This window comes from Sander vitreus, chromosome 3 (genome assembly GCF_031162955.1).
Source record: "Sander vitreus isolate 19-12246 chromosome 3, sanVit1, whole genome shotgun sequence".
Taxonomy (NCBI): domain Eukaryota; kingdom Metazoa; phylum Chordata; class Actinopteri; order Perciformes; family Percidae; genus Sander; species Sander vitreus.
The window spans coordinates 19869701-19891654 of record NC_135857.1 but is presented as its reverse complement, the minus strand read 5'-3'; the positions used below and the strand labels follow the sequence as shown (position 1 = coordinate 19891654).

The window sequence follows — 21954 nt, the reverse complement described above, 5'->3', positions numbered from 1 at the left end:
GTTTGTTGACCTTGACAAGAATATCTTGTTTGCAGATGTGATTGATTGGTGTTAATTCTACATAACCACAAAACCATAAAAAAAGCAATTGCCACCACTCATTCAACAACATACTTCACATGAGACACCATGCGAGTACTTAAGGTTATGTTCACTTGAATCTTTATTGTTTATATTACTCAACATAGATACTAGGTAATCATGTGGTCGCTGTGTTTAAAATGAGAGAAAAAAAGTAAGATTAGCTGAGCCTATTGGTAAAACATTGCTTGACCTTAGGAGGAACAACACAGCTGCACAGACAGAGAGTTTTCCATTGGCAGGACACAGAAGCACATGTATTCTGGAGTAGATATTGTCCCTCTCAATCTCCTCTTCCCTCTCCTCCCTAAAGCTAGCAAAGACACTCTCACCCAGAAACTATTCAACACTGTCAATACTAGAGGTTAATTTGTACACTGGCATAAACAGGTACACTTAGTAAAACCAACTATTTTTCTGTGCATTGAGAAATATACCTGCCCATTATCCTAAATATCACTGAAATACATACAGTAGGATGGTAGGGTCACACAGTACTCCAGTAAACCCACTTTCTTTACTATTCATACACCATTGAGACACTTGCATGTAAAGAACAGGACAATATGTATTGTTAAAAAGAAGATTTGTGTGACTAGTATTTTATACATGTGTGTATTAGATCTACTAACCACAAATTACAATAACAACAAAAATATTTGGCACAATCTTGACAGAGAGAAATACAACTGCAATGAAAGAAAACAACAACCAAGTACAAAGGATTTTAAAATAATGCAGAGAGAACATCTAATCTAACCATGCACAAGGTAAGGCAACCTACTGCAGATTGTTTTTTTAGATATAGAAAAAGATACAGTGTATGCACCTAGAGGAGTGCAACTATTTCTACCACACCTGTAAGGACTGCCGTCAGCACTGTCTGCTGAGTTTATACTTAAGAAATTTAGGCTTGTGGGTTTCTGGCCCTACCGACAGACAGACAGTCTGGTGCAGACTAAAGTCATCACTCTTGTACAGCAGGGGTTACTGGTAGTGTCACTCATCATCAATAACTTAAGTAATGCAAAGTACGCTCTTATGCTACAATAAAGCCTTATCGTGGACTTCGACAGGAAAATAGATGTATCAAAATCCAGATTAGTTTTTTTTTAAACTACAGAGTGTTGGATTTTCTTTCTCCAATTTACATTCAATTTTCTTTTGCTGTTATTTTTTTTCTTAAGAAATACTTCAAGATTTATACTGAGTTTCTGTATATGTTTGTGTGTGTGTGTGTGTGTGTGGGGGGGAGGGGGGTGAGTGGGTGTATGCACATGTGTACATCAGTGTACAGCTTGTGATGAGTTGGGGATGGTTGTGTTTTACAAATCCTTCGTCTTGATGAGGGTAACCAAAGGCTTGTCGTCAGGACTGTAGTCTTCATAGGCGATGGGAGTGGCATCGTACATGGCAGGCCTGGCCTTCTTGCCAAATCTAATGAGAAAGCATAAACACAAACAGTGCATCAATATTGCATCATCAAATACAGTTTTGTAATGTAGCCCCTTACTTTGTTGGTACTGAGTTAGTGATACGGTAACAAATAGTATGAGTAAACAGTAACTTTTATTAAAAGGGCACTTCAGTGATTTAGTGTTGGACTTCTATAAAGTTAAGGGGAATCACAAAAAATAGAATAATAAAATAAAAACAAGAATGGTTAAAATGTATGCAGCGTCTGAGTCTGAGATATCCTAGCTTTTAGCTTAAAACGACTGGATCCTACACTTTCCACAATGCAACTCAATAGCGTCTTTTTGTGAGACGCTCCCTGCCTGTTTAATGTCCCTGTTTTAAACTCAACATCCAGAGGTTGTAAATCAGACTGTCCATTAGAATTTTAAGGTCTACCGGCTAAAGCTGAGATAATAACCCATGATGACATTATCCGATAACCATAACAATGTTAATAGGGGTTATTTTCTCAGACGTTATGAAAAAAGGAAACTCCTTCAGAGCAACAGAACTGTTTTCAGAAGGTAAGTAGTACTTCCCATGACTCGTAAACTGACTTGAGCTTGACAGTTTATCCTTGACCATGGAAACAGCAACTGTTTGTTTTGGAGTTTTCAGCTCCAGAAAAATGGAGTAAGTGGACCTTGAGTTGAGATAGAAATCCCCTTTAAAAAATGCAAAAGTAAGTAAAAGTACCAATACTTACATAAATCAATTGAGTGACATTAACCTCACAACACTTCCGTAACACTCTTCCTGAAAGACTTTGTTGTCAACTAATTAATATATTCAAATCTTGTCACTGACCTGGCATGGCGGATGGAGGCGATGGCATTGCTAAACTCGCTGTCAATGCTGCGGCAGTTGTAGAACTCCTGGTAGGCATGGCGCGACGAGCCCTGGTACTCAATGCGGCTGATGCGGCAGATGCCCACGATGAGGATGATGAGCATGAGAACGAACGCCACACACAGCGCTCCGATGATTATATAGAGGGAGTGGCGTGGCATGTTGGTCAGGGTGTCCTCAGTGTGTTGTGCTGGCTTCCACTGCAGGTCTGAGACACACACACACACACACACACACACACACACACACACACATGTAGCTTTCCTCATGTCAGATTTTCAATTAATAGCTGAACCAGACAGTTTCTGACAGGCTGACTTACGGATCTCACAGCTGGGGCCCACCCACCCAGGTGGACAGTGACAGGTGAAGCCATTTGACTGGTCAATGCAGGTTCCTCCATGGTGACAAGGGTTGCTCTCGCACTCGTTAATGTCGACCTCACACTTCTCCCCTAAGCGAACAGGTAAGGTTGCGTTCAATAACAAGAGCAATAAAGCCAAGAGCAGAAACTGAGGCTCCCAGTATTCTGACTCCTGATGCAGTTGTTTTCCAACACAGGAACACTAATAGCAAAATGCAGAACTGTAATGTGTCACTATTATTTGACCAAATATTATCACAATAAGAAACTGTATGAGAGGGGAGACTCATCTTATTCTATATTAAGCTTGAATGCAGTCGTTTTTAATGCAGTCTATTAAACGCATCATTTACCATATCCTGGTATTCAGCCTTAACTGTAAATCATACTAATAGGGAGTTAGTCTACCACTGTTCAGTTCAGTGCTCACCCAGGTATCCAGGTGGGCAGGCACAGGAAACATTGAGTCCTGCACTCTCACAGTGGCCTCCATTCTGGCAGTGCATCTTCAGACATGGATCCTTGTATATTTCACAGTGTCTGCCTGCACACACACACACACACACACACACACACACACACACACACACACACACACACACACACACACACACACACACACACACACACACAGAGAACATGTCCTATGAAACCCTAACGTCTATGTAGAAGTAAAGCTAACTTACAGGTGTGTGCCTGCATCTAAAAATAATCACATACTCACCCATATGCTCACACATACTGTACATACCTTCAAACTGTGGTGTGCAGACACACTCATAGGCATTGATGAGATCCCTACAGGTGGCATAGTTCTGGCAGGGGGCAGACAGACACTCATTGTACTCCTCTTCACAGTACAAGCCATGGTAACCTTAATGGGACACACAAATATATACAGCATATATTAATGTTAGAGTCATTAAATATTTAATCATGTCATTTTGCTGCTGCACCCAGATGATGTTTTAACCTTTATTTATCTAGGAGAGTGTTTTGCTGAAAAGGCATGCTCTTTAGCTGTGATCAGCAGTTAGTGTAAGTCATTTACATATACTGACACATCTTTGGATCTGCCTAGATACAAAAACAACACTGGTTAACTACAGATGTCAATCAATTAAACAATTATTAATTGTCCAATATATCCAGTCTTAATATATTGTCAGTCCAGTATTTTGCCAACATTTCAATGGCATTGGGCATAAGGTCAAATGACATGCAGTGCACTGTGTTTTCCATGGGATGGCAGCTGCGTACTGAGGTAGAATAAGCCTGCAACATCTGAAAACATGGTCACTGTATAAGTAACAGACAATTAATTGCTCTTCTATTTCTCCGATAATATTTAGAAGCTAAGTGTAATGTGCAGATTATATCTGTTTGACATGCACTGCTACAGTTTGTGGGCTAGTTATATATACAACTTAATACAACATAACTAGAATAGAAATGCTTCACCATCTACCACTTGAGAACAAAAATCACCAGAAGACCAATGTCCCTTGAGTCCTTACACAACTAATTTAGCAATCTGTTTTCATAAGCTCCGCTCCCACTTTGACTACATTTTTCAATTGGGTCCCAGTGCTGTCAAAGTTTCAACAAACCCTACCTGGACCTTAGCTAACATGTGTTTGGGAAAGGAGAGAGGGGGAATTAATGAAGAGCCCAGTCAGATCCTCTAGGGTCCTCTCTTTGAAATGCCAGTGAAATGTCAAGTGCCTTTCCAAGATTCTGTCTGCTATCTGTAGGCTGGCTGGTGGGATGGCAGCCTGTCATATGAGCTGGATTACAGAAAACTGGAGGAGGGATCCTTCTACATATCAGCTCACCAGCAGCCTTCTTTCAAACAGCCAGCAGGCATTTTCACAACATACACCCAAAATCACAGATTTAAACACGGCAGATAAGCACAGAACTACTGTATTCATGTGAACACATGCATGCAGGCACACACACACACACACACACACACACACACACACACACACACACACACACACAGAAATACAAACTTTCATACGCAGCATGCACACACAATCATACCAGCTGGCATTCTGATGAGGTGGAGAAAAGGTCAACAAAATTGACCTGTGTGTGTGTGTGTGTGTGTGTGTGTGTGTGTGTGTGTGTTTTTACTGTAATGTATGCAATGCTAATTGCAAATCACCAATTTCACCAATCCCATTAGACAGGGTCGTCTGAGTGGAGACATTTGATTGTATGGCAGCATCTGCTCAAACAGCATAGTCACAGACTCAGACAATTGATTGGGAGCTGCGCACACACACACACACACACACACACACACACACACACACACACACACACACACACACACACACACACACACACACACACACACACACACACACACACACACACACACACACACACACACACACTTGTAAGGCAACTGCTTCACCATGGCAACTAGACAACAGAGGATGAAAGGGGAATGAGGTGAGGTAAACAGCAGGAAGATAAAGACGAGGAAGGACAAAGGGAGAAGCAGAAAAAAGAAAAATATGAAAGAAATGCATAATAGAAAAAAATAAGGCTGTGGGGAAGAAAAAATAGATCTCAATAATTGGAAAGCAAGGGATGACTGCTCTGCATGCGGGGAAACAGCAAGAGTGAAAGCATTTGAATAAACATGAAGAACATGGCTTATGGACGGTTTATCGACTCAAGCGATAACTCTTACAGTTCAAATATTTAGGAAACTGTTTCTCAGGTTTGAAAAAGAGCTAGAAAAAAGCTCATATCATTCCAAGTCCAAATCAATAGGTAAAAAACAGCTGTTTAGCAATTTGTCTGTGTCCTCCAGATACTATACTTTTAAGATATGTCAATAGCATCTTGGTTCAAGCTAAGCCATACTGCAAAATAGACAACAAAATAAGCTACTGTATAGGCTGCTGATGCAGGAGAATGAATGGGAGCATCAAGTAAGAGACCCAGATGGTGACTGGCTTATACATGACTGACAGACGGTGTAAACAGAGAGCAGTAGGGGCAAAATGTCAAATTATGTTCATGGCCCACTGGGAAAGTAATCTATCTCACCATCCAAGCAAGGTAATTGCAAGACGATGGATAATGATAAGTCATCATTCCACTCAATTGATTTCATCACAGAGGCATCGGAGCGAGCACCACAATCGTCCCGTCTAAAAATAACACCATTCAGCCAGACGATATTTACTGCTCCTCTGAATCAAAGCCCATGCTAAAAGTCACTGTTTTTATAAATATCACTAAGCTGTATGTGCTGGTTGTAAAGCTGTATTTAGAGTGGTAATGGATTCAGAAGGTATCTTAAAGCTATGGATGGATTTCTGAATTGAGCTCAGGCCCAAAGGGTCCGAGTGCTCAGGGATCCCAAGGCAATAGCTCTGTTTATAGAGACTTGTATTAAAGGTCCCATGACATGGTGCTCTTTGGATGCTTTTATACAGTATATGCCTTAGTGGTCCCCTAATACTGTATCTGAAGTCTCTTTCCCGAAATTCAGCCTTGGTGCAGAATTACAGCCACTAGAGCCAGTCCCACAATGAGCTTTCCTTAGTATGTGCCATTTCTGTGTCTGTAGCTATTGAGGAGGAGAGAGGGGGGGCAAGGTGGAGGGTGGGGGTGTGGTCTTGAACAACTGCCACTTTGCTCGTTTGAAAGCCATGATGTCTCTCTCATGGGTGGGCCAAATTCTCTGGGCGGGCAAAGCAGAGAAAGGGGAGGTAACCTTCCTCCTTATGACCTCATAAGGAGCAAGATTCTAGATTCCGGCCCATCTGAGCTTTCATTTTCTCAAAGGCAGAGCAGGATACCCAGGGCTTGGTTTACACCTATCGCCATTTCTAGCCACTGGGGGACCATAGGCAGGCTGGGGGAACTCATATTAATGTTAGAAAAACCTCATAAAGTGACATTTTCATGCCATGGGACCTTTGACATTTTTTGTTCAAACTCCAAGTGGTGAATAAAAAGTAAAGATGTCTTGATCAGGTATCTTCCCATCCTAAAAGTCTGGTCAGATATTTAATTTTCTTCTGCTTGATGAACATAAATATAATATATAAGAATTGTGGGGGAAATTGCTGTTATGGTCCGAGGGTTAATAGATTAATTTAAATTAGCAAATTCTTATAACACATGCTCTTTTTATTATGTACTGTTCAACAAATAACTAAAAACGAGGTGAGCTGTCCCACTTCGAACTGACTTTGGCTAAATTTGGCTCTTGATGCTGACAGCAGCATGACATCAGCAGCCAGCAGCACTCAAAGTCTTAGTAAAAGCACCAGTCACTGAGATGACACTGCAGCTCACCTGGGACACACATACACCTGTAGCTGTTACCCACACTGCGGCAGACCCCGTGGGCGCAGGGGTTTAAGGCACAGAAGTCCACCAGCTGGGCACATGTAGGGCCGGTGAAGCCTGCTGTGCAGCTGCAGCCAAACCCCAGGGGGCCAGGGCCCTGGGCGTAGCATGTCCCGTTATTGTGACAGGGGCTGGAGGCACATGGGTCCACTTTCTGCTCACACGTAGCACCCTGGTAGCCTGCAAGAGGGAGAGGCAGAGATGAGGGTGTGAAATGGTCGGACAGAGAGAGATAAAATGATGTGAAACTGACACAAAAATAATATAATAGTAATCGTATGCCTGAAAGGAAAACAGAACCTCTGGAATGCTGCCAGTACCCTTGATATTAGTTACACCTGAATGTCTTTATCAGCTAGAAAACATTAAACAACATGTAGTAGAGCACCAGGCTGAGGTGCATGTGCAGGCCTATTGCTAATTGTTCAGGCAAAGGTCAGATGAAATTTAGTTTATATCCTCGACGTTCCACTTTCGGGATTACTCCATTGCCGACGGAATTTCCGCCGGATTTCACTCATTTAGGCCGGATATCCGTTGCCTTGGGTTTCCTTTGTGTTGGCATTTTAAAGGTGCTCTAAGTGAAGTTGGGTGATGTCAGTTCTTGTTGACGTTCAAAGTATTGTCAAACAAAACGGAGGCTAGCTCGCCCCTCCCTCCTCCTCATCCCGTCCCCTCCCTCTCCCTTCCACGCACTAACCCTCCAACCCCCACCCCCAAATCCTTCTTGTCAGTTATTGTCTGGAACACTGTTTATGTTTCGTGGTTTGGGTTGGCGCAGTTTGTTTTTGTTGCCGTTTGTGGAGCCTGGGCTGTCTACAGAGACCACGTTTTTTTTACAGTGCGTTCAGGGGACAGGCAGCTAGTGGATAGTGAGGAGATGTTTGCTGTATGTGACGTAAGAAAGCTTTTTTGCACACCTCTTTTGTCGGGCAGGTGCGTAGGATATGATCAAAAGTAGAAGATCAAAAGCTTAGAGAAGAGTCCCGCAAACTGACCATTACGCAAGCAATAATTTATTTAGAAAAATACAACGTTTCGGTCTCAGACCTTCATCAGGTAAAGGTCTGAGACCGAAACGTTGTATTTTTCTAAATAAATTATTGCTTGCGTAATGGTCAGAGTGCGGGACTCTTCTCTAAGCTGTATGTGACAAAAAAAATGTATAGCCTAAAAAACACGTGACATCGCTTAGAGCACCTTTAAACTCTCTCCTTCCCGAGGTTATTCAGCTTTTCCCGGTGCTTAGCGCCGCCCAAGACGATTGTGATTGGTTTAAAGAAATGCCAATAAACCAGAGCACGTTTATCTCCAACCTGGAATGCTGTGTGAACTAACCAGACCCTCCGCAGCGCCGCGGTGGAGGAAGGTCTGGCAAAGCGAGACTAGATGAAACTCTTTTGAAGTTCATTCATTTCAAGACTTCAGAAGGTACTTGCAACATGGTGGGCACAGTGACACAGCAGGGGTTGTGTTTATGCAAATCAGGTGTTGCAGTACGATATGTGACAGCCATTTTGGCATGAAATTGCACCTACTCTTCTGCCATCTAAGACCACCTCTTATAAATACTGCACTGATCAAAGATAAATATACTGAGGAAAAAGACAGCAAGTGATTTGGATCTGTCATCATCTACCACCCAAAATCACCACCTAATGTTCTTTCTTTTATCCCTTCCTTCTCGTTGTTAGAGACAAGAACATACAGTGAAAGCAGCTTATCAGAAAATAATTTGTTGCTGTTGACAGAATCGGTCTTAATTATTGTGTTGAAGGAGGGTGGTTTTGATTCTGTCATGCTTTTACTCTTATTTGTCTTTGTGGTGTGACTGGTTGGGTGTTGAAGCCCCTGGTTTCTTCTTCACCTCCTCTCATTAGCTTGTGAGCCTCTGCCACTATCCTCCTCATCTAAAAATAACTTCCTCCCTCTTTTCTTCACCCCTTCTCCTCCTCTGTCTTCACCTCCCCATGAGAGCAGCCATTGTACTGCAGAGCAGAGAGAGACTCCACTGTGTACATGCACACACCTCGCTGTGATACAGTGTGCATGGTTCCTCTGATTTACAGTAACACCGTAGTAAATTCCTGTGCTGACTGCACAGGGAGGACATTTAACATTCAGCAGCAGAGAGCAGTCGGGGGGAAAAGCTCACCCAAATGTCTTCAATGTCTAAATATTTCTTGAAAGACACAAAAACGCACAAACATTGTGACATGGGACATCACTGACATGGAGGTGTCTGTTCGTTCCTGCTGCTGGCATTCAAACCTGCCAACATTAAAAGCAGTTAACAGTTTATATTTAGCTAGCCCACTCACTCCCCCGCCTGCCAGTTCTGACTGGAAGCAGTCAGAGTACTGACACTTCCTCTTCTGTCAGTGTGTAAAAGAGTGTGTGTGTGTGTGTGTGTGTGTGTGTGTGTGTGTGTGTGTGTGTGTGTGTGTGTGTGTCTCGGTGTGTGTGTGGGTGAATACACCATTGTCAGTACATGGTGTATGTTAATCGCAAACTAGTGCGCTCTTGTTAAGAAAATGCTGTTTCGGCAGAAGTTTTGCGGTCACAGATTTCCCCGAAGAGGCTGATGCAGGTCGCTGAGGCTATGAAGACTAATTAGAATAGAGGAGGAAGGTTTAAATTAAGCATGTCAGTGGCACAGATACTGTTCAAACAGCAGCAGACACACAGACTGTAGAATAACTGGATTCAGACAGCTGAAAAATGCACACAGGATTCACATTTTTTCTGTCTTTATGTTTCCCTGTTTTCTTTTTACAAAAAAACACAAACACCACAAGCTGTCAGAGGGGGATTTGACAGGGAAGCTTGTTTTGTGTGTATGTCTAATTTGCTTCAAAAATGTCAAACTGATTTCTTGTTTCAAAACATATTACTGATATATATATTTTTTTTTTATTATGACAGTGTGCACTAATTTCTATTCTAAATGCGGACCAGGCTTGTGCACAATTCAGAATTGATTTGAGAATGACTGAATGAATTGAATTTGAATTGATTTTAAAAACAGGAGCTAGAATTAAAATTTAAATTTAAATTAAAGAAAGCAGAATTGCAATTCAATAAAAATTCAAAGAAATTCATATACATCATTTAAGTGAAGTGTTTAAGAATGAAGCTTTACAATATATGTCAGATATGATTGCATTACATATTCTATAAATGATATTAGTTTGAACTTATTTATTACATTAACAGGAAATGTTTTCCCCCAGCAATGAATGTTAAAAGCTCTAGTCACAGAACATATCATTTAGTTTGATTTATTGTAATTGTAATTTTGTGGAACATGATAGAACATGACTTATCATTATCTATTGTATGCATTATATTATTATTATTATTATATTATATTATGTATGCAGGGTTGAGGAGTGACTAGTTACATGTAATGAAATTATGTTATTAAATTACAAAATGTATGTTTTAATGTATTACATTCATTGTATTTAGTTGTATTACTGAGGTAAAATGTGTAATTCAAGTAGTTACTAATCAAATTAAAAGGAAATTGCTTTGCATTGATAAAGTAATCCAAATAAAGTAATCCAAACCACATTTATAATGGGTAACAGTTATAACAGTAAGCAATAACATTTCCAAAGTAACCTTCCTAACACTGAATGTATGTGAGAGTCAACACATTCTCTCTGTTGTGCGACTGTGTGGAATTTCTTTAAATTGCCATGAATTTAATTCCACTTCCTGTCATTCAAATTCAAATTCAACTTCCTGTGGGGCGGAGTCAATTCAATTCAAATTCCAATTCATCAATTGAATGGAGCCCAATTCTGAAATTCAGAATTTTGCACAAGCCTGATGTGGACAAAGCATTTATTTCTGGCACCACACACCGACACATGCAGCAATTGATAAGATAAGAGAACTTTATTTATCCTGAGGGAAATTGTTGTGCAGCAGTTTCAGTACAAAGAAGGAAAGAGTGCAAATATATATAGTGTGCAACTATTAAATATCAATATCCTTAAATTGGGTTCGTACCTTCGGGACAATAGCACCTGGGCCCGGCCAGGCTGCTGGAGCATGTGGCTCCATTCTTGCAGGGCTGAGAAAGGCAGTGGTCAACCAGCAACTGGCAGTGCTCCCCTTCATAACCTGGTAAACACAGTCTATAATCAAACTACTTGAATTATTTCATTAGATTTGATCAAATGCAGCTAAAAGCAATCTAGTTAAGCAACAGATGCAGTGCAAAACAAAGCCAACTACCATTACACAGGCACATAGGGACTATAATTCAAAAGTTAGATTGTTTTATGAGTTATGAGAAAACTTTGATTCATTACTTGCATATAAGTTTGTGTATGTTGTCTATAGGATAGACTTTTGTGAATCCCAGGAAGAGTACAGCAACAAATATGGTAGTAGCTAATGGGCATCCTAATAAAGAAATACAAAATTATGTAAATAAGCCATTCATTTCCACAGAATTTGGCCACATTGACTGACTATAGTCTGCCTGCATCTTTTTTTCCGGTTTAGTTATTCTCTTCAGCTGCTAACACAGGGCTTTTTAGCACAGTTCCATAATGGGGAGTGACATGACATCAGTGGTCACCTCCGACATTTACCTTCTTAGCAGAGGCCACGGCTTCAAGTCCATGTCCTAAAATAAATCTGACAAGGTCAAAATGGTCTCTGTTCCTGTGCTCTTATTCAGAAATTTTGTAAAACAAAGAGAGATGGTTACATCTGCACAGCTGTAACCAAACCAACCAACCACACAGTCAGGCGGAAACTCTTCATGAAGCCTAACACACACACACACACACACACACACACACACACACACACACACCTGGTGGGCAGGTGCATGTGAAGTTGCGTCCTTCACCTCCCTGTCTAACATCGGTGCATGTGCCATTGTTGCGACAAGGTCGGCGAAGGCAGGCATCAAATTCCTCACAAAAGATTCCAGTGTAGCCGTCTTCACACTCACAGAAGAAAGTGCTCTGCAAAACACACACACACACACACACACACACACACACACACACACACACACACACACACACACATATACACACATTTCACGTGTCAAATCGATGAGCCTTGAAGGTGAAACAACGGGAGACAGCGCTGAAAGGAAGAAAAACTTGTGTAACAGAAATAATGAGATTGGTCTCTGCTACAGCTCCCTGTCTCCCCTATTGTTAAATCATCAAGTATTTGGATAAAGAGGGGACTGACGGACCTCAGGTGGTTCCTTCTACTTCTCCTGCAGCATGTTTTGCTCTGTCTTCAAGGGTGCCGCTATACCAGACCGTAGACCCGCATGCATTTTTCACTATCAAATAATGAATGAAACTGTATATTCCCACTATTAAAAATAGATCATGTTGCACTGCTGTAATATGTGGCGTTGCGTTGGGTTGTCTGTACTGTTCTGGCTTTGGTTCTCTGTTTGCACTGTTCTCAGCAAAGTGAAACCCAGTGAGAAGTTTTTTGTTCTGCTATCCTTCTGTGAATAACGATCAAAAGGCGCTTGCATCACTGGGCACAGCACTGCAGCTGCAGTGATAATGTTTGGTTATAATAATATGGAAACTTTCCTATTGCTTATTTTGCAGTAGCACTATTGTTATGTGTGAGGTGGGTCATTGCTGAAACCTTACTTATACACAAAGAAACATGACTGAATAAAGAAGAATAAAGACGCGGTATATTAATTACTGCAAATATCTGGATGCTTCAGTTTTAATTTGGATGCGTTGCCAATACCAAATTTCTATTTCAGGACTCATGGCCTCTGTACTATTTCCTTTTACAGTATATATAATAATACTGCAGTATTTTTCTCCTGAGCTTTCCAGCTTCATTCACACTAAAGCTCAAATTGTGTCTTGATAAAATGAAACATTATTTCTCACCTCAGAGGGCTGTGTGATACATTTGCCTTTCCCGGAGCACTGAGGGTCACTGAAGCTGCTCCCCGGCTCCACACAGCTGCTGGCTTTCAATGTCAAGTTGAGACGCAGGGTGACCTCCGGGGCTGTGGGGGCGCCCACGCGCAACACACCTGTCACAGAAGACAGGGCCTTTTAAACTATTCATGTTGCGTTTTTATTCATTCATTGTAAAAACAATATGTACTGCATAGGCAGATATTCGTTATTAAAAGTGATTGATCCACATGTCTTGTATAGAGATAATTTTACTATAAATATTATTATTTTTTAAATGTGCTTTGTTTTTAGCCATGCTAGCGGTGTGGCTCTAGGAATGGCAATGTCGGTCTGTTGTTCAGTCCACCACTATCTCAACAACTCTGGGATAGATGCTGTGAAATTTTGCAGACATTCATGGTTCCCAAAGGATAATTCCTATTGACTTTGGTTATCCCCTTCTTTTTCCTCTAGCTTCAACATGAGGTTGACATTTGTGGTTTTGAGTCTTGACAACTATTGAAAGAGTCTTTCATGTCCCTCTCACAATGAATTGTCATATGTTCCCCTGACTTTTCATGTAGCGTCATCATCAGGTTTTAATTTGTCCATTACTTTGGTTAACAAACAACATTCCCATCAGCCTCAGCTGTACTTTGTGTTTAGTGCTAATTAGCGAATGTTAGCTTGCTATACTAAGATTGTAAACATGGTAAACATTATACCTCCTAAATATCAGTATTGTGGTGGAATTTCCAGAAACACCATGTTGTGGTATGATGAGACAAAGGGAAAGCTTAGATAACATCAGGTCATTCATATGTCACAGGTCAGGGGACATGAATATTCAGCCATACTATAATAACGAAACCTGTTCACATATGAATATATGTTTGTGTCTCTACTAGAGCCTGACCGATATATCGGCGGGCTGATATTATCGGCCGATATTAGGCATTTTCCAAACTATCGGTATTTGGCATTTATAATGGCCAATAAATGAATATTTAAAAAATAAAATAAAAAACAGACAAAACACCTTCAACCATGTTATGAGTGTTGGCGTTGCATAGTTTGTCCACCAGAGGAAACTCTACAACGTCCCTGTTGGCAACACTTGTGTTTAACCCTTTAAGTTTCATATCTTAAGTTTGTATTTTTATACATTTTATTTATCAGAACTTTAATATATTTTGATGTTCCTCTGTTCTGTTGTGACAATAAAACAAAGAAGTTTATTTTTAAACTGCATTATCATATTAGTTTAGTGAAGACTCATACAAATAACTAATGTTAGGGATTTCCCTAACATTAGTTATTTGTATGAGTCCTGTTTATCTTTTGTTACGCATTTCTGGATTAAAAAAAATAATAATATTGGCCGATATATCAGATTTTTAAATCACCAAATATTTGTATCAATATCGGCCTTAAAAATCCTTTATCGGTTGGGCTCTAGTCTCTACACATTCAGGGAGTCTAGGCAGCTACATGACAAGGGAATGTTTTGTCCAAGGACTGTCTCCTTTTGGAGGTCGGTGGAAACAGGGTACAGGGGCCGACACACTTTAGCATACATCCCAGAGAGAGATAGACGTAACTAGGTTTGAGGTGAGCATCTTCTGTTTTGGCGCCATCAATATCTTGGCATAACACAAACTAGACATATTGGGCAAGAGAGATATGCATCTGGGAAAAGGCACAGACCCTCAGAGTTGGTGACAGCACTGCACGATAACACATCGTGGTTAAACTGTACTGCCTTAATCTCTCCTTGATTGAGATCAATAAATGCTTATGTATAAGCCGTCACCAAGTCTCCCGAACCTTCATGTATCCAGAAGTCAAGCTGCTCCTGAGTTTTTCCATAAAAAGTACGTATGTTAACATTGTATTGTGAGCATTTTGACATTTAGTCAGCCTACATGTGTGTACAGCCTCATGTAAACCAGCTAGCATGGCTGTAGCCTCTTAGTCTTGTTAACAAATGTTTAGGACAGATTTTAAATGACTCCTTGCCTGTAAAATACACCTCGCTGCCAAAAAACAATTAACCCCTACGTGGGTAAAAATGTCCAGAAAAGAACTGATGCAGGCAGCTTTTCATTGTGACCAAAACAGAGTGCGTGCCTCTCCATCTTGTCTCTCCGGGTCGAGAAGTTAAGAACATCTCTTATTATATCTTCAATCAAAGCTGACAGCTACATGGGCACTTGGATAAAAATAGCCTCATAGTGAATATTAACTGCCATTTTTTAGAGCCTGATCTGAACCAATGAGCTGCTAGTCCACCAATGACAAGACTCTGACGCTGCAATCTCCTCAGCCAATAAGAGGGCTGACAAAACAACTCGTGCTTCTCTGTCATCCCTGACCAAATAGTTGTCAGTCCAATGACATTGAATTTTGGACCTGCAGAGTCACCACACTCACCACGCAAACATTCAGACACAGTGACGTGTAAAGACGGAAATGCAATGTCAACGCTCCTCCCTCCTAACTGATGCTTTGCATGCGTCTTCCTCTTGCAGTTTGACCTTTATTCTTCCCTCCTGCATCCTTTGTATTTTTTCTTTAATCCCCTTTCGCTTGCCATCTCTTCTTTCCCTGCTTATCTGACTCTTCTTCTCTCCCACCCTTCATTATCCGTCCACCCCTCTGATTTACCTTCACAATGATCTCTCTCTCTCTCTCTCTCTCTCTCTCTCTCTCATTGCAGAGGCTGTTTTGTCACAGAGTTAAAAGACATGTCAAGGTCAGAAGATAGGCAGCGTAGTGAAACAGCATCAGGTATGTTGATCACACACAGAGGTCAAGCAGCCTTTCAGTCAAAGAGTGATATGCCAATTACCCCCCCTCCAGCACCCGCTGCAGCTCACACCGCGTTTTGCTACAATTGTATGACTACTCTTTCACAAAATCTGTGTGTGTGTGTGTAGCTCAGTATTAAAATACAGATGGAATATCAGCATAAATATCTGTTGTTTTTTTAATATGGAAACACAATATTCTGACTCATATGCAAATATGTGATTCTCCCAGTGTCATGTCAGGAATAAATGCTGTAATATAATTCATTTAAATTCATGAAGCCTCAGATGTTTTTGGCTCAGTTGTAAATGAGCTATTTGGAGGTATTTCATTTTTTTCTCCTGTTTAGCTTCTCTATGGTTGTTGGATGAATGATTAGGACTACGGAAAGGACTACGGGCGGAAAATAGCACTTGTGCTACAACCCGGTACAATGCATCTCTCCTTGTTCTTATACAAGGTTAATGTTAACTTGTGCATTGTCCCTTTTTAAATAAAATAAATTATAAAAATGCAATGATAAAAACAGAGATAATTAAAGTAGAATGAATGATACAATGTAAGTAATAAGATTCAGAATTTCATTTTAGCTAATGAACTTTTATAAATCCTGCAGCCTCTCACCCATTTCTTTACAATATGAATAGAGTTGTTAATAGACTGTCTCATATGCTTGTATACACGACATCTTACTGAGGAAGTAGTTCTGTCCCAGGGGCAGTGAGTGGTCAGGCACCACCAGTCCATCAGGGGCCTGCAGGAACCACATCATAGTGCCGTTCAAAATGGAGGAACGAAGGAAACCCTCTTCATTCACACGCCACAGCACTGGAGCTCCACTGGTGTTCACCACCACCCTAGTTGGAGAGACAAAGCAGGAAAGGAAAGGATGGGGGATGAGGATGTAAACGGGGAAGGAGAATCAGAAAGAGAATATTATTCTTGTGGGCTTTCTCTGCAGTTTGAACCAAACCACACATTTATAGTGATTGTTATGATCCCTTTTTAATTGGTGACAGTTCTCAGCTGCTTTTTCAGCTTCTGTACTGCAGATTTGCAATATTCACAGTTTAAATAATGCATGGTACCAGAAGAAATATATTGAATCCGCAAAATACTAGAAACACAATCCACAAACTGCAGCATTATTAGTTCTGTAAATCTAGTACAGATAAATGAACTAATACTCTATGTGAACTTCTGTACTTCTTCTAATTCCTCCTTCGGTCAAAATAAGAAGCTTAATAAAATATCACCCTCCATTCTACACTAATGTTGGTCAGCAGCACCACAGCAAGCTTACAGTCAGTGTCTTACTGTTGGACCCTTTGTCCCGTGTTTGAACACAGGGCTGATGATTAAAGGATGGTCCTACTGTTACTCCAACCTGGCATCATGGTCTGGTGAGTAATGGCTGCCAGTGGTTTGACTCAGTGAGGGCGATGTTGCTTCCTTTGGAACACTGTGACCGTCATGAACATGAGTTGTGAAATACAGCCTGTGTGGTTGGGGGCTATCATTCATCAGGACCTCAGACAATTTGTACAAAATAGTCAAAACCAAGACAGTTCAACATGGAGAAAGACAAATAGAAAACAGAGAGTGCAAACAAAGTGTGGATGGGCACTTTGATACTCAGATGTGACTCATTTTGTATTGATATTAAAGTATACTGATTACAAAATTGCCATAACATTTTAATGCTGCTGCAAGGTAATGCCCTTAAGTTTGGTCTCTCCTCCACACACTGCCATTAAGAAGCAATTAGACATCAATTTACTGACCACAAGAGGAACTTTCTGTTTTGAACACTACATGAGCTTTCTTCTAGCACCAACCAGGTTGTCAAAGGCATGATTAAGGGTATTTACATATAAATATTCTGATATAATACCTCCAATATGGCTAATACTGGAGACATCTAAGTAAAAAAAACAATGCTTATTACAAATATGTCATCCCAACAGCCCAAATGGTTCCGTCTGTCTCTATTTGGATGCCTTATGTGGTTCAGAGGATCGTGGAACCACAAGGATATCTATAATCTTGATTGTGTCTGTAAACATGTGAACAGAGCAGCCAGTCTCCTGCTGGGCAGAGTGAGGAGAACACTGCAGGCCATGTTTCCTGTTAGACAATTAGCTCCAACAGCTGCCAGTCTGCTGAGGAGACAGCAAACACCAGAGCCCAGCTGAGTTACCACACTCATGAAAGAGAGACAGTTGGGCACTGTGAGAGACGCTGTTGCACAGTTTCAATGAGGCTCAGCTCCTCGCTGATGGTTCTAAACAGCCCTCTAACCTCACTCGAACATCTGAAATAATCATTCTCATACTAAACAAAAACTAAAATCAGTGACTGTCCTCTCAGCTTTTGTTTTAATGACTGCTTAATTGTTATTGGTACCTTTACAGTACTTTTCAAAGAGCTGCAGCTGAAAATGCTTTACACTGACAAAGAAGATAAAAAATAGCCGATGCATTATGTGTGTTAAACATTTAAACATGTTTATTACACTGAAATATTTTGGATGGTTGGCATCATACAAGTAGAAACACAATTCAATTAAATTCTATTCAATTCAATTTTATTTATAGTGTCAAATCACACCAGGAGTTATCTCAGGACACTTTACAGCTAAAAGTAGTCTAGACCACAACAATTTCTCCCCACACAGATGTGTTGGCCACAAGCTGTTTGATTTGTTATTGGAAAATGAAATACCAGCGTTAAACTTGCCCCACATGCCTGTATAAAAGAGATAACATGGTAATCAATGAATCTTGAACAAGAGCCTTAAATAGATTAAGACCTTAAAGAAGTGAACATTTAGAGCCATAAAAGAGAAAACTTGACATTGCTCATTACATGAGCCAACTTCAAACTGTAGGATTTTATACTAAAATGTGACCGTAATTGACCGGTCTGGCCCTAAAAAAGGCCAGACTTAATCTGACTCCAATTTTATGGTCACTTCACTCTGGATGGTGTTCGTTTACTGGTAGATCAGAGAAATAAGACTCAGGATTTGTCCAGTTAAAGTTAATAACAAGCTTTAGTGAAAAATGTTATTGCAAAATACAAGAGTGTATGCATACAGATCAGACACTACACAGGTCTACCTTTCACCTATTGGTCAGTCAAAGATTTCCCCAGCATCTGATGTCCTAAGTTTAAAAATCTGCCTTATTTATTCACTTCCATCTCATCCTCTGGTGGTGCTGTCATCAATCGGATACAGTCCAGATCTTCTGGCTCCAGTCGGCTCCTAACGGTTTGTAACACACTGTATGAAAAATTACCTTGACTTCTCCCATTCTCAGCTCAACGAAACAAGTCGCTATTGTTGGATTTGAACACCTGTGTGTTTTAATCTCCTGCAAACTTTAAGGAGTTTTCATGAGAGCCAGGTCTTTTCCATACTTTGTATCACAAATCCCGCGCTTGCAAAACGTTGACCATTGTTGCCTCGTTCCCTCCCCCGATCAGAGAAGATCTTTCTCACACTCCTTTTATAATGTCTAATCACTGTAAAACTAGATGGCCTCTCATAACCCAGGGTGCATAAAAAGGCAACAAGGTCAAACACCATAAACTCTAAAACCTCTTCTTAACTCTTTTCACCAAATATATTCTAACAAAACCTTCAGAAGAGGCCCGCCAGACACAATTCAGGATACAAAAGGACAATGGTTAGGTTGTGACCCCCCCTTTTGGGACCAAGAGCTTTATTACATTATTATCAGCCTCTAAATGGATGTCACTTTTGGATCACTGCTTCATTTCCAAGTGGTGCATGTGTGTTTGTACATAAGTGTCCTTCACTGCCTTTCATTCAGGTGCCTGTGTATAATTATACAGTATGAAAACAAAGCAGCAGATTAACGCGCAGCTTCCAATCTGCCTGCATGATCAGGGCCGAGTCGTGCCTACCATCTATAATGAGGGGCAACATCAAGGGCATCCAACATTCACCTTGACCATTACCTCTGCATTATTCATTGACCTGTATTTACCGAGCCATTGTAATTCTGTTTATGAGCAAACATGCTCGGAAAAGATGGAATACACCTGGAGTGGTGTAACACAGGTAATACAGCGTCTCAGGTCCTGGGAGGTGGGTCATGAAGAGATTTAAATGGAAGGTTATTAGTTACAAAAGCTACAAGCTATGTTGCCAACAAAAGTTACTGCATGGAAGGTATGCAGATAAAATGCTGTGCAAAGTAAGTTCTACTGTATTTTTATACGTATATAATATACTACAACAAACATACAGGACTTTCAAGCCAGGGAGCGGAGTTCGCTTCCCATGGGAAAACTAAAGCCTTTCACCCAGGAAATGTGTGTTCCTTTGGAGTATTTTAAACCAAACCACAATCTTTTTTCTAATCTTAACTAGTCGTTTTGGTGCCTAATCATAACTTTCGTCGCGGCAAAACGTTGAATTGAACTGTAATGTCCGCCGAAACGACCGGCAGCTCGCGATGCTTTGTACCCGGCTCAAAGTCACCTACTGTATTTTCGGGTAACTGAACCACCAACTACCGCTGATACAACGGAGGTCTGTAGCCCTGGTCACAAAGCTCTATAGCAGCTTAAACAACTAGCAACTGCCGCTCGGCGTCATGTGACTAGCCGGCGTCACGTGACCAGCTGGCGGTCTCCTAATTTCGTAGGATATCATACATTTTGGTGTGCATACATTTTCGTACGATTTCATACGGACCCGTTCATGAGAATGCGTTGATTCCAGTGGGTCCCTGGGCAAAATATGATGAAGCTGACATCTGTAGTGTTCTGTGCAAACTGCAACAGATGGGTAGTAAAAAACAACAGGATAGATAAAATGCAAAGAGAGTGGGAGAAATAAGGGCCCACAGCTACCTTTTGCCCCAGGACCCCTTGCTGGTTGATCTGGCCCTGCTTTAAGGGGATATCAGACAGTCATAGGCCTACTCTTACTTTACAGCCGTCTCTTCAGGCACTTCCAGAGACAGAGTCAGAGTTCCTGATGTCAGCTCACACAGCTCAGGACTCACACAGTGCAGACCCTCCGTCACCTGAAGCACACACATACACAACATATATTATACATTTTAAAAGATAAACCCAAAAGAGCTTAAATTTATCATGGAAGTTATCTCACCCTGTCTGCCTCCCACGGCACCACCAGCAGCCTTTGCCCAGGTTTGGGTTGCCATGGCTGTAGAGTAGGAGATGGCGGCGTTGTGGTGGATGGGATGGTGGTTGGCTGTGGCGGCTGAGTGGCAGCTGTGGTAGTGGAGGCCACGGGGGTGGCCAGTTCAGGAGCGGAGGGGGTGGCGGGGTCCCAGTCAGCAGCTGGCAGGTCCAATAGGATCTGATCACACCTCTCCCCCTCGTAGCCTTCAGTGCACTCACAGGTGTAGGCCAGCTCCCCCTCCTCACCGCCTTCACTCCGACTGCAGTTTCCATGGAGACAGGGGCTGCTGGCACAAGGGTCTGTGAAAAACTGAAAGAACAGAGAAAATAAATAAAAACAGGAAGAGTCAGAACAAAAACATAATCTGGCCTAACTGTTGTTTGTCATCCAGCTTTCCTCTACACAGTCTGAGCACGTATTTTGTCACCTTTTGTGACACAATGAAATGAGTCAAGGAGTGGTTCCTTAAAACACTGTGGTGAACAAGATAGTGTAGTCCACATTTTCATTGATCATTTCCCTCTCTCATGCTACTCAGCTACTTCTTTTATTGCTCTCTGACTCAGCTTCCTTCTTTACACCCTCCACTCATTTTATTTTACGACATTTTGTCTCAGTGTTCCTAATAAATTGTTGCAGGTCTACATTTCTCCCTCTCTCTCTCTTGCTCCACACACACACACACACACACACACACACACACACACACACACACACACACACACACACACACACACACACACGCACACATAGTGTGTCTCACTATCTTTGTGGGGACCTGTCATTGACATAATGCATTTCCTAGCCCCTTACCCTAACCTTAACCATCACAACTAAATGCCTAACCTTAACCCTTACCCTAACCCTAACCATAACCTAATTATATCCCTCATCCT

The 21954-nt window shown here is 41.2% G+C and overlaps 1 protein-coding gene across 1 annotated transcript in view; it reads right to left on the bottom strand.

The window, feature by feature from the left end:
* Window positions 1-1387: 1387 nt before the first annotated feature.
* The window catches only part of dner (delta/notch-like EGF repeat containing), a 58928-nt gene continuing 38361 nt past the window's right edge, over window positions 1388-21954 (bottom strand). The window contains exons 2-13 of the mRNA XM_078246436.1: window positions 21023-21367; window positions 20839-20936; window positions 16567-16730; window positions 13048-13196; window positions 11976-12129; window positions 11159-11272; window positions 7085-7318; window positions 3504-3626; window positions 3183-3296; window positions 2711-2842; window positions 2347-2596; window positions 1388-1518 (exon numbers count right to left, since the gene is read on the bottom strand). Coding sequence (XP_078102562.1) covers window positions 1407-1518; window positions 2347-2596; window positions 2711-2842; window positions 3183-3296; window positions 3504-3626; window positions 7085-7318; window positions 11159-11272; window positions 11976-12129; window positions 13048-13196; window positions 16567-16730; window positions 20839-20936; window positions 21023-21367 — 1989 coding nt within the window. The 3' untranslated portion in view covers window positions 1388-1406. The remainder of the gene's footprint in view (window positions 1519-2346; window positions 2597-2710; window positions 2843-3182; window positions 3297-3503; window positions 3627-7084; window positions 7319-11158; window positions 11273-11975; window positions 12130-13047; window positions 13197-16566; window positions 16731-20838; window positions 20937-21022; window positions 21368-21954) is intronic.